This window comes from Centruroides vittatus, unplaced genomic scaffold, assembly GCF_030686945.1.
Source record: "Centruroides vittatus isolate TY-2023 unplaced genomic scaffold, ASM3068694v2 contig_5, whole genome shotgun sequence".
Taxonomy (NCBI): Eukaryota; Metazoa; Arthropoda; class Arachnida; order Scorpiones; family Buthidae; genus Centruroides; species Centruroides vittatus.
The window spans coordinates 3735218-3753925 of NW_027122286.1; the positions used below are offsets into that span (position 1 = coordinate 3735218).

General features: G+C 31.3%; 1 protein-coding gene across 16 annotated transcripts in view; it reads left to right on the top strand.

The window, feature by feature from the left end:
* The window catches only part of LOC136978245 (voltage-dependent calcium channel type A subunit alpha-1-like), a 637477-nt gene that overhangs the window by 256179 nt on the left and 362590 nt on the right, over positions 1–18708 (top strand). For all 16 annotated transcript variants that reach the window (XM_067273927.1, XM_067273930.1, XM_067273917.1 and 13 more), the window contains 2 exons: positions 7554–7697; positions 13656–13857. In XM_067273927.1, the coding sequence (XP_067130028.1) occupies positions 7554–7697; positions 13656–13857 (346 nt within the window). The remainder of the gene's footprint in view (positions 1–7553; positions 7698–13655; positions 13858–18708) is intronic.

Genomic DNA, 18708 nt, shown 5'->3' on the forward strand with positions numbered 1-18708 from the left:
TTTACCTATTTATTTACTTATCTACGTATTACATATTTTATTTTAAAATTTCTTATTAGTTTGTTTAATTGGGGCAGCCACTTAATTGGGCCAAAATGGCTGAGTCCCAATGTGTCCCAATTAAGTGGAATCGACTGTATATATATATATATATATATATATATATATACAGTCTATATATATATATATATATATATATGAACTTATGATGCAAACTGGAAGTCATGCTATTTCAGAGTTATATTTTACAGTTTTTCACAATATTTTTCACAACTTGATCATCATTAAAAAATATGAAAAATTTTGTATGCTACAGATATTGTATATTTATGCACTATGATGACTCATTCTTGAAACCATCAAAAGCACATACATATGCTCAGTATTGGACTGGCAGCAACAAATTTTGGTCTGAGAATATATATCAGTTATAGGCCCATATATTTAATTTGCTGGCTGGATTGTTGAGGTGATTGGCCTACTGCTCTAGAGTACCACAGGATTGAATTTGTCCAGAGCATTAGTTCAATATGTGCCCCATCATGATAGTCTACAAATTGTGATCAGTTATTTTCAAATTAGAAGCTACAAAATGCACATTGTGATAGGCTGAATTTAAGTTTGCAAGAACAATTATATGATGGCCTATATCTGAATCAGAACCATTCATTAACACATTAACACACCTTCAATTGCCATATATCATTGGATTATAAAAAGACAATCTTCACCTGTGACTACTGGTACATATAAAGTCCAATACAGCCTCTTCAATCTTAAAATTCCCAGTACACAAGATGACAGTTAACAAATAAACTAATGTTTTCGATCCTCCACGAAGGTCTTCGTCAGGTTCGTTGACGGTTTTGATAATGGAATGCGAAGAGACTATAATTTGGTAATAATAATTATAAATTACTAAAATATACAGCAATTGAAGGTGTGTTATTGCAATGTATCAGGTGTAGTTAAGATGTTTATATATATAGACTGTATTTGCTGTGAGCTGGATGTCTGTCTGTGGATGGATCGTACCTTGGTAACTTTAGCTTAAATTAGAATAAGATTTTTAAAATTTAATACAATAAATAATGATTTTATTTTGTACAAATATACACAGCAATCAAAAACCTGTTAAGCAAATATACTCCCACAACTGCTGTAAATGAACAGGCTAAATTTGGATGTAATGATTATAAATTAGAAATGAATTTGGCATTAGTGTGTGGCATTAGGCACCATCTAGTATTAAAATTAATAATTATAATATTTAATTAATTAATTTAGATTAAACTGGAAGAAAAGAATCGGCCTGAAGTGGGACTTGAACCCACAACTTCTGCTTACCTTGCAGATGCATTTCCAGTTATACTACCTGGACCTTCGGTCTGATCTCCTCTTCCAGTATATATAAGTTTAAGATATAACCATCAGTTTTAATACGAGATGGCACCTAACACCACACTCTAATGTCAAATTCATTCCTAATTTATAATCATTATATCTAAATTTAGCCTGTTCATTTATGGCAGTTGTGGGAGTATATTTGATTGTATTTTGTTTAATAATTTACTTTTCTTAAGTGAAATATAACATATTAAAATAAGGAATGGCCACTAAGCAAACTGTCCGCTGAGGAAAGGGAGGCATATACAGTGGGACAGTTCTCCACTGTATATGCCTCCTTTTTAGTTCACTTATTCATCATCTTGCATCATTCATGTTTTAATGAATGTTATTAGACATTTTTACTTCTTTTCTGTCAGAGAGTGAATTTTAACTCAGTAAAGCTATTATAAACTAAAATATAGGCAGTTAAACTTGTATCTTGAAAGTTGACAAGTTTCTAGTAACTTAGTTTCTTTGGCTTACAATGACTTTCAAATAACTATTTAGAAACTCAATTTTAGTATGTATTAGTTCTTTACAATGAATAACAACTGAGTGATTGACTTTTGTACTTGTGTCGTTGAATATTATGGACATTGAAACTTTTAATTAATTTTTATTGAGTTATTATTATTATTATTATTATTTAGAGAAAATGATATTTATCAATTTTCTCTAAATTATTCAAGAGTTTTATTTTTTAATATAATTTAGAATTGTTATTTTGAATTATAATAAAACAATCTATGAAAATGAAAGTCTATTTTAATTTAATTTAACTCTGATGCAATAGAAAGACAATTATTTATTGTCAAGAATGATATATTGTTATATATCTTGATTAAATGAAACCTGTCCAGGTAGCATCTGTAACAAAATGGAGGATTAATGCGTGGAGTATAAATGTTGCAGACCTTGCTCTTAAATTGAATATTTATAAAAAGTCTACCCAAGCATTGATACATTTCATTATTCGACCATTTCGTGTAAGCCATCCACAATAAAAGAACAAAGTTGGCCATTAAACCACTGCCACAAGGCCACCTGCACATCATTAATCTGGACCTTGTACCCCTTTAAAGCATTCTTTAAGGTGAGCAAGTCACAAGGTGAGAGGTCTGGACTGTCAGGATTTGCAAAGCCTTCCAGTATTTGGGATTCAGTGTATCCTTTATATTTCATGTGGAAAGGAATTATCATGTAAGAAAATAACACCCTCTGATAAGAAATTTGGCTTTATAATTAACTATCTTGTGAAGTTTGTTTAGTGTGGTGATAAACTGTTGAAGAATTCACACTCAACAACCTTTTAAAAAACCAGTAGTAGTAATTGAAAACAAACGTTTTCGATCATTAACTCGGTCTTTCTCAGGTTCTAAATATTGAGATTTGTTACAAGTTCAAAACTCTTTCAGAATGTATTCAAATTTTCGAATAGAACCGTTGCACATTCGTGTTGCCATGGTATCATACGTGTTGTTGACATACGTAATACGTGTGGCGCAAAAACACAATGTAATTACATTCCATATATAAACGAAGGGATAGGGATGTACTGTACATTAAATAGAGCTATGGGGAACATCCCCTTCGTAACAAAACTTCCAAGCTTGAGAAATGTTACACGCATCTTTAGAATTGATGCAGGTTGTGCGCAGTCCAGCTTTGTATATTTCCAGAGTTTCCAGGGATCGCAGATGGTCCAATCGGCGGGAGAGTTTAATCAATTCCGCGTTTTGCAGATCAGCACTTATGCCCGGAGTCGAGGCATACGCGGAGAGGGCAGTGGTGCCTCTGTTGCAGTCAATATCATACTTATGCTCACGTAGACGCTTGTCCAGCGACCGTTTCGTTGAACCGATGTATACAAGCTCTCTTTGGAATCTGCCATCCCATAATGGAACAGAGTATACCCCCAGTGCCATTCTTTTATCTAAGATGTCCTTGAAATTGCGCATGAGGTCATACATAGTGTTACGCCTCTTGTAAGCGATCTTTTTGTTGGTGTATGCGGCAATTTCCCTGTAAATGGAGTCTAGGTGTTTATTATATTCAACCACAACAAGTGATTGAGTGGTATTGTAGTCGTTAGTGCATCTGTTGGTGTTGTCAGTACGATGCAATTGTGTATAATATGCAGACGCAAGGTTATGAACCAATGTACGACTATAGCCGTGTCTTGTGGCTATGTTCTGGATGCGCTGTAATTCAGATATGGTGTCCTTGATTCTGGAGTGGTGCGTGAACGCTCTTTTCGTAAGGGCCTGGAAGGCAGCTACCTTGTAAGAGAAGAGGTCCTCTGAAACGGCAGGGATGAATAAAGGAGTGTAGCATGGTTTGTAATGGACCTTAGTGGATATTGTGTTGCCATCTATTTGCATATGGATATCTAAGAAGTTTGCATTTGAGTTGCTTATTTGGTCAAGCTTGATGTGGAGTCCATATGGGTTGTTGTTCATTGCATTGATGAACCTGTTTATATTGGGCTTGGTTTTCCATAAGATAAAGATATCATCGACGTACCTCATATAAATATGTATATCTGAATTAAAGAGGGGTATGATTCTTTGTTCCAGCTTTCTAATGACCAACTCTCATAAATTGCCTGACAGCGGGCTGCCTATCGGAACACCACGTTTCTGAAGATATGTTTTGTCGTCGAAACGGAAAAAGGAAGTGTAGCACAGAATGTGGGCTAGTTCCAGGATCAGTTTACGGTGCGTTCCGTGCCACGTTAGTAAGAGGTCTCTAATCGCTCAAAAGCAAGGTTGGATTTTTATCGACAGGTACAATGAAACGAAATCGAGAACAGTGATGTATGCCTGGTCGGTTACATTGAGGGGTCTCAATGCATCTAATAATTCTTGTGGGTTCTTGACTGTCCAGGGATAATTGTTTAAGTCGTGAATTATGTGCTTGTGCATCGCCGCATCCAGCTCTCTAGTGGGGGATCTTGCCTTGTCAAGGACCAGTCTCAAGGATGGTGTATCTTTGTGAGTTTTAGCAAACACGAATAGCCTGGGGGTATCAGGGGAAGGTACCAATGCCCTGTTAAGGTTCAGCTCTTTGGCTAAACAAGTTTGTGTAAATCTTTTCACACGTGCTTGTAGCTTGTTGACAAAGCCATCATCGATGCGTTCACATTCTGTGTCGTTGATGTATGTTTGCATTATGGAAGTGTATGTTTCTTTCTTCAATAACATGAGAGCCTTGCTTTTGTTCGCCTTGAGGACGATTATGTTATGGTCTTTTAACCATTTTTTGGATTTGGTAACCTGTTTCCACATCGTATCCTTCTGTTTCCAATTGTTAGCAGCTATTATCTTGAAGGCAGATTTCCATCTATAATATTCCTTGTGTACGTCATTCATTCCAGAAATGAGGTTTTCGACGTCAGGCATGACCTTTTTCGGTCGTATGCAAGAACCAAGTGGTGCACACATAGGACCATGCGTTAAAGAACGGAGGAGGAAATCAGGTGGTGAGATGTTGTCTCAGCATATCAAGGATGAATGTTGTAATGATCCATGCGGTCTTTGTTTGTTAAGAATCCACTGGAATTTCTTTTGATAACGTCTGGAGAGGTCTCTTTCAAGCTTACATTGGAAAGTAACAATCCTCGTATGGATCTCCTGTAGTAATTCAGGATCCTGGTTGTGTATTTGCGCCACATGTATTACGTATGTCAACAACACGTATGATACCATGGCAACATGAACGCGCAATGGTTCTATTTGAAAATTTGAATACGTTCTGAAAGAGTTTTGAACTTGTAACGAATCTCAATATTTAGGACCTGAGGAAGACCAAGTTAATGGTCGAAAACGTTTGTTTTCAATTACTATTACTGTTTTTTTAAAAGGTTGTTGAGTGTGAATTCTTCGATTACACAAGTCAAACCGATAAACTGTTGATCATTGATGATGATGTCCAATCTTTGAAATCCAGCAATAGTGGTCCATTAATGTTAAGAAAAAGGTTAAGCATTACCCTTCCTGCTAAGGTCTGCAATTTGAATTTTTCTGGGACATTATGAATGAACTCAGATGATTCCACTGCTTTCTTTCAGACTTTGGTCCAGATTCAGAAACACTGTATCCTAAGTTATATAGAAATTCCTCATAAGTTACCAAAGTTTCATATTTATAAAGCAACGTGCAAGATGCAGATGCAGTTTTTTTCGTTTTTGCGAGAAATCAAACATATTTTTAGACCCATCTAAAAATTCTCCAATTACTCTGGAAACAGGGGGACCCAATTCTTGCATTCTGTAAAAACAGGTAAGGTTGACTATAACGTAATAATCTTAACCTTTGCTATTGTTACTTTGCCCCTGCAACGCCAGGCCTAACCTCTAGTAGTTATCATGGGTCATCATTTTTCTCAGTACATTGACTTAAGTATTTTGTTCTATAGGTTGATAATCGAATTGGGTCATTGTTCTGGATTTAAATAAAATTTTAAAAATATTTAAATATTTTTAAAAATATTTCTAATTCTTATCTACTAAGATGTCATCAAATGCCAAAAAAAAAAAAATTAATAGAATCCCTCGCAATCAAATTAAAACTGCTTTATAGAATGTCATATGAAAATTTCTCATTTGTTATAATTTAACATTATTAATTTCTTTGAAGCTTCTTCAATATTTCTATTAATATAACTATCAGTATCAATTTAGTAATAGTACACTTTCTGTTACATTTCTTATTATGTCATTTATGAAGCATTTTAATTTTAATGAAATAAAACTTGACTATCATTCTTCCAATGTTGAAAATATGAGAAGTGAGAATATTCTGAAAATACATCACTATGAAAAGTCTTCCTATTGGCTCTATTAATATGGAAGTGATTACTAGTGATGTCACAAGACATACTCTTGTTACTAATTTCTTCTGTTTTCTTGAAATTGCTAGACATTTTGTGAATACAAAATGTAAAATATAGTTATTTTCAGTAATAGTACTTCTCCAATATCATATAATATATCTCATGAAACATTTGTGAATTCAGGCCTTGGGTGTTAGCTTGTAGTGATGGTACTGTTTTTTTTTATCCCAGCCACAATATGCCTTAAAAACACACTGCTTTCAGCATGACATTGTAGATATTCCAGTGTGCTTGATATTCACTATTGTTTTTGAGCATCAGTTAACAGTTTTGTGTTGTCTATTGTGAAAAACCTTTTGTTAGCTAAGCCTTCGCAAAATAGTGATTTAGATTAATATCAAAACTGATATTAAAATTGGTAACAGGCAAGGATGTAGTCCACCAATGGTCTAACTAAATGGCAATGACAACCTCATTCATAAGTGTTAGATTTGTTAAGCTTGTTGGAATTGGAAATTGTGATACAACTGGTTAAACTTGTAGAACTGATTACATGAATGAAGAACAGAGATTGCACATAAAATTACCAAACTTGTGTAATGGAAGGTCTGTGGTAAAAAAAGGAGAATAGAATGAGGTCACCATGATTAATTGTTCTCTAAGGGGGTTAACACCAGCATCACCTACCTTTCATTATATAATAGAAAAACTTTACAAAATTGTTATGACATAATACAATATACACATTGACATAACAGCCATCAACAACTTCAATTGTATTTCAACAGTAAGAACATTTGCCTGGCTGGAACATGGCAAATCACTTATGCCAGCTTGACTGCTACTGAACATACTTGAAACTTGATCTTCCACTATTGTTTTTGCAACACACTTTACTCCATATAATGTCTGTATTCTCTTGGTTGTCTGATATCCAATCTAGGTTGGCTGATATCCTTCAGCATTTAAAAACTGAATCATCACCTGTTAGTCTTCTTTGGACAGATTATTCAATATGTCATATTAAGTGAAATTTTCTGTTCACTGTGTAATGCCTGCAACCAGAATGACTAATTTTCCTCAAGATGATATTTTACTCCTTCACTAGCACTATCTTACAGCACAATGTCCATCTTGCAGTTCTCTTGTGGTTTGCCATGAGTGGGTTTCATTTGATCAAGCCTGATACATGCCTACATTATCTTGTATGAAGCATTTATAGTTTTTAAATTATTGAAATATTCATTATAAATTCAGAAATTTATTAATAAAAAGATATAATAATTCAGTATGTAATTATATGTGACTGACAAAGTTTTTTATATATTTAGAGGTGAATATTATGTATATTCAGACAATGATAGACCACCAACAGTAGAGAAAAGAGAATGGAAACAACAAGCTTTTCATTATGATAATGTGATGGCTGCTATGTTAACATTGTTTACTGTTCAAACAGGAGAAGGTTGGCCACTGTAAGTAAAAGCTTTTTCTATTTATGTAACATAAGTTCAATATACAAGGAATAAACTTTAATTTCTTATAACAAATAAAATCCAAACTCTGCTTTATTGAAATTTACAAACTTAAATTATATATTGTTTCTCAAGCACTTTTAGGCAACTAATTCCATCATCTGGAGAACAACTATGAGCTAACTTCTTTACAGAATTATTTGAAGCAGTTCACTTTACATCTTTATGACATACTCCAAACTCATCAGGAAGTGAACAAACACAGATAATTTTGTAGAGAAGTTAGCTTGTTCTGATTATGGGCATGATTGTCCAAACATGCTTGAGAAATGATACTTAAATTTAGTTTGAGCTGCAGTAAAGCATAGTTTGAATTTTATTTTTTATAATTTTTTTTTATAATGAGTTAAATTTTATTTTTAAGTATCAAACAGTGTTCTTAAGGACTGCTTTGCAAAGTAATGAGTCAATGAAATTATTATGAAATAATGATATGCTTGCATGCAATACAAGTTTATTTAATCATAATTAATAATCAAATAAAATTATCTTTAAACTTGAAAATATTATAGTAACTTTGTTAATTTTTTAATTTCTATTAATATCAGATTTATGAAATAGAGTAAATGCAGCTAATGTGGACCACCATGTTGTCTTTGACCATTACTTCCATGTAACTGCTGCAATTGAACTAACATTGTGATGCAAGGTGCAAAAACTGATACCCACTTATATCACAAGCACATCTATATTAATCTACATTAGTTTCAGCATTAAAAGCTGTAATGTCAAAAAACTTAAAAGTGAAGGTAATATGAACCACTGTGGTCTATATTATCTGCACATAATTCACATTATAAGGATGCTTCTAGAAACAGACAAAGTCACTATTTCTCTAAAAATTACACAGAAATGTGTCTTCCTTCTGCACCAGCACATATTTCAATGATGTGTCCAGTGCTGACACTTCTGACACTTGATCCATTCTTCACCAGCCTGGTAGCAGCAGAATAAGTAGAGTTGCATATTCTTTTCCTTCTAGTTTTGCAAGAAATAATCAAAAAAATAGTAAAAGGAATACCACAAGCATGTCTAGTAATATGGACTATAGCGGTGCAAAATTTGCCGATGATATGGACTATGGTCCATATTACCTGCACTGGTTTGCAACTCTAAAACCAATTCTTAGCATCAATCAAACAGCAGATGTGACTTTGACACTGCATGGATAATCAAGAACAACAACACAGCAAACTACCAAAAAATTATGATATTTGACAATTTATCCATTCAGCATTTACATGGGCTACAGTATCTGTTAAATTTCTCTCCTGTCATTACCTATATGTGTGGCGATGATTTGTTATATGTACAGTACTTTGTATCTTTTGTATGTTCATTTTTTCTAATGAATAAATGGCCTTGGGGTGGCGTCTTTATCAAGCCCGCCACTTTTTTGGTTCAGTGTGACTTTGAAATGGACAAAAGTAATCATGTATGATTTATACTTACTTGTAAGGTATTATAGTCTCCATTTATAAATGCATAAGTGATATATTTTAACAGTATCAATGACCAACAAATGTTGAATGGCATGAAAAACATCTGAGCCTCTCATCTACATTCTCATTGAGGCAGTCATTTTCAGCATATAGGGGCAAGGAGGATGAAAGTATGTGTCTTGCTATTGCTCTGTGAAAGATGGCAGGTGAATTAGCACAGGGAAAGGTGGTTCATATTAGCAACCTGGTTCATATAAGCTGAGTTTACTCTATATATTCAAGTTTGCTTAAGAGAGCATCTTGGGATTTCGACATTATGCTTCCTTATTCAGACTATTCTCTTATTAAATGTAACAAAAAGTTCCTTCATGTCTTAGGAGTGCTAAATAACTTATAACACCCTTAGAAATGTTAAAATTTATTATCAAATAATTTTACTGCATTTATTGATTTCCATTTTTATGCCATAAATGTTATCATTTTATTGAATAATCAATAAATACAGTATATTTACCAGTCACATTACTTTTCAATCATTTCTGATATTTCATAAAATACATTATAGTGGATAAAATTTTCATCTAAATATTTTCTTACCATGCATAAATGAAACAGTGCTTCTTTATGAGAAACAGGTTTTGCTGATTCATGAACAATTTGAACTTGCACTTAACATATAAGAGAAAACAGAATATTTTCTGACTTTTATCTAATGCTAAAGACAAGTCTGATGACAAGAAAGCGCCAGGAGTATACCGCATCCCATTGCATGATGAACATTTCAATCGTTGGATAACATACATCGGATCCACATACAGACCCCTTGAGGCTAGACTACGGGACCACAAATATGATGTGTCCAAGTGGAAGTATAATACAGCACTAGCCCAGTATGCTACCGAACCTGGGGTTTCTCCATATTGGGATGAAGCTACTATTTTACACAGGGTCTTTGACCGACACGACTTACGCTCGTTGGAGGCTCTTGAGATTTATATAGAAAGCATGAAGGGAGGTTGTATTAACTCCGATTATATTCTGTTTCCACAATCGTGGAAGTATTATTTACAATGCCACAAAGCACAACAATAATTTTATGTGTAATTATGTATTCATCTTTCTGCTATGTAAAAGAAAACAATTTCCACATCGTTTACATTGCACTAATTTTTACAATGCTATAATAATAATAATAATGAATTTATTTATAGCTTTATTTAAAAAACAATTAATTTTTGTGTTGTAAACGTAACGATTTTTGTATTCTATGGTACATTGTTTAAATATTTAAAAATTGGAACACAGCTGTATTTGACGGTCATAAATTTTCAAATGATAGAACTGTTTTTTTGTTTGTTTCATACATTCCTGAGGAGGGCCTCTGAAAGATGGCCGAAAACATTTGAACATTAAAATTTTTTAATGTGTGAACCGTCTTTGTAAGCCAAGTAATGAAATTGGTAGACGCTCCAACAGCATATGGTTCCCTAACCGTATGCTGTTGGAGCGTCTACCAATTTCATTACTTGGCTTACAAAGATGGTTCACACAGGATTAATATTCACAGCATCCACACCTACTACGTTAAAATTTTTTGTTCCTTTACTGCTGGAATTAGCATTTAGGTGTGAATTTTTGTGTTTATTGTATGGTTATTGAATCTCTCTCTCTGTGATTTGTTCTAACATAATTCTTTATCTCTGATAATTATATCTATTTTTATTTATTGGGCTGCAATTTTAAAAAATTGTAAACCTATAAATTTCCATTGTCATCGATTGTCTGTCCTTCTGTGATCTTGAGAATGGAGTTAAATACATGAAATTCAAGGCCAGATGTAGAAAGCTTAAGGGCAGAGGCTCTGATTAACTATATATGAACTTTCAATGCAAACCAGAAGTCACATTATTTTAATTTAAAAATTTTCTCCTGAAAGGGAATTAGATAGATGACTGGCACAATGCCATTGCTAATGGAAAAGTATGATTTACAGGGGCAAGACACTACAGTACTAATTTGAGGCGGAGAGCATATATTTTAAATGAAATAAATTAAAAATATGATTAAAATTTCCATTCCAGCATTGAAGCAATGTCACAATAAATAATTGTTTGTGTTTTATATGTAATTAATCTCTAAAACAAATTTTAATTTTTATGAAAGTTCTATTTTTGGATTATTGTAAACAAAAATTCTATTGGTAAAAGTTTTATGTATCTTACATTTATTTATTTTTGAAACATTTCATAGAATTTTGTTATATTAATCTATTTATAAATTGTGAATATAAAAATTTTTTTTTTCATATTTCCAGTATAAAAACAAATTTATATTAGCAGATAAATTCTTGAAGTTTATAGTAAAAATTTGAAACTTGTTAGATCAGGGATAGTCAACGTTTTTATACCTACTGCCCACTTTTGTACCTTTGTTGGTAGTAAAATTTTCTAACCACTCACTGGTTCTGTAGTAAGTTAATTTAGTGCAACTGGAAAAAGTACTTGTAATTCTTGAGTGGCAGTTTAGTAAAAATATGTAGTTAAATTTATCTTTTTATTTATATTTTGCATATGTTTATAATATACAGAAATTTTTTTTGCCAATGTGCCAAGTATTTTTTTACATCAAACTGAAAAAAGTAGCTAAATCTGGCAACACTGACTCCATCATGAAACAAGCTCAACTCGAGTGATGGCCACTGTTACAGTACAACCTACTCCGTCAGTGAGTCATAGATGTACAGTGATAACGGAAAGTAGCTTTGGCATTGGAGAAAACCCTACTGACCACCACGAAAGCTCAAATCTCTCACTAGTGGGTGGTAGGGACCAGGTTGACTACCACTGTGTTATGAATGTGTTACCAATCACAAATCTAGATAAAACTTTATGTAATGTTATGTAATAAGTAATGTTGAATGATTATAATTAATTAATAAAGAAGTAGATTTTATGAATCATAAAAGTTAAAATAAATTTAGTAAATGACTTATAACATCAGTTTTTAATTCCAGTTGATATTCAACATATAAAATCTTTTTTCTTAAAAAATTTGTTCAAAAATCTCATGAAATGAACATTATTTGTTTCATCAAAATTGTTGCATTGCCATTTTGAGGATAACAGGCATAGCTCAATATATATCACATCCACACATGGCATAATAATTACTAGAAGGTTAAGGTGTTTTGACCTGTTATATATTGAGATTAAAGAAATGTTTATTAATTCAAACAGATTATCATGACTCTAATCCACTCTGATTACAACTAGGCTATGGCATATATATTTTAATTAAATAAGTATGTTATATAAAACTAGCTCCCAAAAATCCTTTATATCAATGTCTTTAAGACTAACATTGATTAAAAATGACAAACCATGACAATATTATCAACCCTTGGATTGGAGATGGAAATCTGTACCCATCTGGACCAGATGTGAAAATCACACATATGGCACTTGGAAAAAATTGAAATTTATAAAGTATCAAAAAGGGACTCTGCCATCAACTATAAAGACAGCAACACTCTTGCACAGGCTTGGAGGCTTTTGATTGAGCTCCAGAATACTGCTCTACAAGGCCAGTCACATTACAGTTATCACTGACAAATCAGAACACTGAGTCTTTGAGTGTGAAGTGTAAGTTCATTGTATTGATATGGTGTTTGAGTATTGTTGACATACCTGTACTTTAAATCTCTGCATGTATTGATCAGTATGTGATATGTGACCATTTACTGTATATCACCTACATGATCTGTAGGTGTAATCTTGAGTAAATTGAAACAGTGTTGCAATTTTTTTTTGGTCAGTGTATTATTACTTGTCATTTTTCAATGAAATACAATTAGTTGATATTTGCTCAGAAATAGAAATTTGATGCCAGCATACTGTTCTTGTAGATATTAGATTCAAATATCTTCTTGATAGGGTTTTATGTCATGTGTTGCCAATTTGTAGCTTACTTGTTTAAGGGGCTGTTCATTAATTACCTGTACAGATTTTGAGCCATTTTTGACTCCCTTTTTCTCTTGTGTATGTTGATGTACTTTTTTCAACCCCAACTCTCTTAAACTGTACTATAATTAATGGATAACCCCTAACAATCAAACCATTATTATGTAGATATGTGATTATTATCATATATTGATATTTACTATTTAAAAAAATTGAGAATTTTTATAACTTGAATGCACTGTATGCTAATATATGCTATGAAGAGAACTACAGGCAGAGTGTTATGTTATAGAAATTAGAAAATCTTCAATAATGGTGAATTATAAAAATCATTGAATTCTAGGTTATATCAGCATCATAAATAATTATTCTAGACTTTATAATCAAGGATTACCATCAGTTTTGAAACTTTATCTTGATGATGAACTGAAATTAATATTTAGTTTACATATTAGTTTTATATTATATTGTATATAATAAATTCTTTTTATTTATAGTGTTTTGCAAAGTTCCATGGATTCAACATATGAAGATCAAGGCCCATTGCCTCGTTTTAGAGTTGAAATGGCCATTTTTTATGTCATATTTTTTGTAGTGTTTCCATTTTTCTTTGTTAACATCTTTGTTGCATTAATTATCATCACTTTTCAAGAACAAGGTGAAAAAGAATTAGAAGAAGGTGATTTAGATAAGAATCAGGTGACATTTTAAACTTAATTGTTTTGTGTAATAACTAAAATTTCATTATACAGTAGACTCACTTTACTGCAAAATGATGATTTAGCAGCTCACCATGATATGAGGCATATTCATAAAGTAAAGATACAAAGTCCAGAAAGTATTTCTAAAGCATTTTAATTTTAGATTGATTTATAATACTTTTAGAACATTTTTATTTATTTTTCAACATAGTCACCATGGATCTCAATGCATTTGGTGAGCCCGAAAATGAGTTTTTCGATGCCGACATTGTAGAAATCTCCCACCTGACCTTGTAATAATGTCGTCATTCCATCTTTAACCTTGTCATTGTCATCAAACTTCTTATCTGAGAGATGTTCTTTCAACTTCAGAAACAAGTGATAATCACTTGGTATGATATATGGCTATTTGATGAATGTTTTAAAACTTTCCACATGAATGTCTGTAAGAATTCTTGTGTGATGCAAGCAGATTGCAGACTGGTGTTATTGTGCAGTAGGACACCATTTTGTAATGTTTTTCCTGTTCCTAATGTTTTTGGCATTCTCCTTTCACACAAAGGAATCAAATACTGAACGAACTTTGCTCTTGGTGGGATTATAAATTGACTTAGCCATTTTAAACACACACTGCAAGCATAATGATGCTGCAATTAAAGTCAAGCAACTTCTGTCACATAACTCAAACCCCAACAGACACAGTAGTACAGCAAACTGAAAAAATAGTTTCCTTTGATTTCTACTGGCCTTGTATCTTTACTTTTTAAATATGCTTCATTTAATGATCAATGGAGTTCTGGCCAATCTCTCATAAGCATAATACTATTTTACTATCGATATACTGACCTTGTAAATTGTTGAAATTTTATTAGAGAGATTTTTGAAACATTAGAACAACAAATGTTAAAGTAAAAATGAATTGCCCTTGTAGGTGAAAATATTCCTTAGTATTTAAAAACAATTTATTGATTAAAATTCGTTTATTATATATTTAAAAAAATACTGTATAAATAAATTTTAACTTTTTCTATTTAATTCATAATCAAAATTATTATTATAATAAGTAAATATGAAAATTTGGTTACAATATCTTCAAATAAACAATGATAATTCCAATAATAATTAAGTGCATGTACATTTGTAGAATTTAGTAACCATCAATTTTTTTTTTATTTGACTGTCTTTTAATTACTGATAGCAAATTTATATAGTTATGTTTCTTTACTTTTTAATTCTTTACTTTTAATAATATAAATTTAAAGGATAGTTTTTTAAGTTTTGGAGTATTTTTCTTATGAAGACTCCTACCAAAATTTGAAAATATTTGGAAAATTCAATATGAAAATCACTTGATAGCTTGTAGGTATATTTGACACAAGTACAATTTGATGTGAGCAATTTGACTTGAGTAAGATTCGATGAGTGATTGTTGTTATTATTTATTATTCTAATTTTGTTTTCTGTTATGCAAACATAGTTACATAGTTTTATCATTCAGTAGCTTGTATTTATTATGTGAACATAGTTGCATTGATAGTCATTGGTCACTATAAATAAACGCAGTTACCAGATACTGTACATTAACTATACCCAATGAGCAAAAATTATTGTGATATTGTCACAATGTCAGGCTGCAATTTTTAATCATATTTTTAATTTATTTAATTTAAAATATATGCTCTTGATCTCAAATTAGTAGTGCCTTCCCCTGTTCATCAAACTTTTCCTGATGATAACAGAGTAATGCCAGTCATCTATGTAACTCTCAACTGGGGGAAATTTTTGAATTGAAATTACATGACTTCCGGTCTAGACTGGAAGTTTGTATATAGTTAATTCAGGTTTCCTGCTTCTAAGCTTGGTCTATCTAAGGTCATATCTGGTCTTAACTTTCATCTATTTAACACTGTTCTCAAGATTAAAGAAGGACAGATTGATAGATGGACAACAGTGGGAATTTATAGGTCTACAATTTTTTCAAAATGTAGCCCAACAAGCTTTTATAATATAATTAAATTTTTTTAAATTTATGAAACATTAATTTATTTGTAATGTAAGCAAATAATAATTTTAAAAAATTAAAAATTATATAGATTATACATGAATTGTTATTAGCAAAGGAAATAGTATTTACTTTACAAAAATATTTATCTAACTGAAAAACAAAGTCAATTCTTATGATTATTTTTTATAAAACTTGTGTCAAGTTAGCCTCACATTGAATTGCTAGCATTGAATTGGCTGAGGCCCCATTTCATATAATGCCCATTTTTGATAAATTGCCTAAAGGTCACTATAAAATGAGTCTACTGTATACAAATTAATAAATTATAAAAACTTGAACATTATAATACTTTTATTTTCAAAAAATTATATAAATGGTGTTATTATAGGAAAGAATAATGTTTGTTAGATGAAATATAAAAATGTTTACTGATCTAAAGCCAATCCACACAACAGGGTATACAACCAAAATAATTAACTTATGTGAACCTTTAACCACGGCTTTAATCAAACATTTTTAAACACTCCACATGAAAGAATACATTAAAAACCTGGACTTTCGAATTTTACATCGTTTGACTAGCTTCAAAGTTTTTATATTCATATTCATTTTAGAAGATCCAACTCCTTTTTTTCTGAGGAAGAACGTGGAAGGGGTTAAGAAAATGTTTGATTTCTACATGAGAATTTGTATTATGCAGCAGTTAAAGGTTCACGTAAGTTAATTATTTTGGTTGTTTACTGATCATTATAATAAGTAAGAAATATTCAAAAAATTATATTATTTAACTATTATGATATACAGTACAATATAACAAAATACTTAAAACTACTAAAATTTTATTTTTTAATATACAGTATGTATCATGTAAAAGTTAATTAATTTAGTACAACTATCTAGAAAATTTAGTTTCTAAATTTATATTCCAAGAATTGGTAAACATTTACTAATGACATTGTTAAGCATCAATTTCCAGTTTCAACATATTGGGCTTTTCATTTTGAAAAATAATTCCAATATTTTAAAATGTCATAGATAAATATTAAAGAACACTTGGAATATAAATTTATAAACTTGAATTTTTAGTTAGCTTTTCTAAACTAATTAACTTAGAAGAGTAACACTGTAACAATAAATATTTTGTTAGATATAACAAAAATATGACTTACTTGAACCTTTAACTGGTGCGTACGAAGTTTAATCATCCAAAACAAATGTTTTCCTAACCCCTTCTGGGTTCTTCTTTCTGTTTTATATTTTGTTAGAAAAGAAAAGAAGTATTTTGTTATTTTTTTTTATATTATAACATTCTAACTGATGTAATTATGAGCATTTGTTACTTGTTTTAAAGATTTTATGATTGATTGAAATCATCATATCTTCCAAGTAAATATATTTTTTTTCTGGAATAAGGGTCCTTTTAATTAATCTCTCAATGAAATTTAGCATTTCTTTCAATTGTAAATGTGAATAAGAAATCACATTAGTATTACAATATCTGTAATTTGGTTATCAATATAAGACAGATATTTTCATATCACATTACAATAGCTCATACAGGATAATACAAAAGTGGTGGGTAAAATTTTACAGGGTAATCAATTATTCGATGACAGTAAAATAATGTTAATACACTATCTTTGATTCTAAAAGATAACTGAGTTACACAAAAATCGGTTAATGTAACCCTTGGTGCCAAGATGGTGGCTCTTCCAGTTGCCATCTTGGATTGGTTTCGAGACTGTGCATTTAGCTCTATTTTGATCGGAGATCACGTGTCTCCGAAAATTTAATAATCTAAGATAAAATATTGACCAAAAGAAATTTTACTCATGTTAACGATTCCTTTTTTATTCGATCTTACTTTTTTCCCTAGCTTGGTAGATTCCAATTTTGTTTATTGCAGGTCCTTTCTTCTCTAATGTTGTTGTTTTGATTACAACCTTAGAGGAGTGTTTGGCTGTCTTTTTATTCACATTTGCTGTTGTCTTTTCCTATTCCTTCTCTATTTTTGGTATTTGTTTCTTATTAAAGTTTTAAAGTAGTGCAGACGGAACAAATTGTAGATCAAACCATTTTGGAGTTTTCCCAGTCCCTGGACACATGGCAACCAAATTGTTTTTGAAAAATTGGAAACTGTCTCCAGGTTTTCTTTATACTTATTCGATCAAATATATGGTTCAGACAGTGCCGAAAGCTGTAATTCCATTTTGCCGTACATTTCAAACAATTCGAGGGCAAACTGAAAGACTAAATACAACCAAAATGGACACTGCCAAATATGCTTTTGAATGTTTCTTTCGTATGCTGAATACTTATTACCACTTTTACAAATCTTAGAAAACACGATTTTAAGTTGTTCCTATAGTATATTTTACATGTTTTAGCACAGGAGTTGCACCTTGCATGAGTTCATTGTAGTCCTAACTTTAAAGCACATTTAAAGCCATTATTGATATCATTGTCCCACACAAATTGCAAAATATTCATTTACGTCTATCTATTAGAATTTACGGGGAGCTTGACCTAACAAAAATTCACCGGACTTAATTTCTGCATAACTACTAGACACAAAATTAACGAAAAAAAATTTTTTTGAAAAATTAACTTTTTTGTTGTAATTTATATTAAATTCACAAATACTATTGTTTAAGAACACAATATATTTACCTTTTTAGCTTTTTTTGGAAAAAATATTGTAAAAAATAAAAATCAAAAAATTCACTATGGATACAACGCAACACTGTTAGTATCGTTACCTACTGGTTAATTTGCATATTTCCATGAAAAACTACCATCTACCACGTCATATTTTACAAATTTGCATAATCTTTCACATTTTTT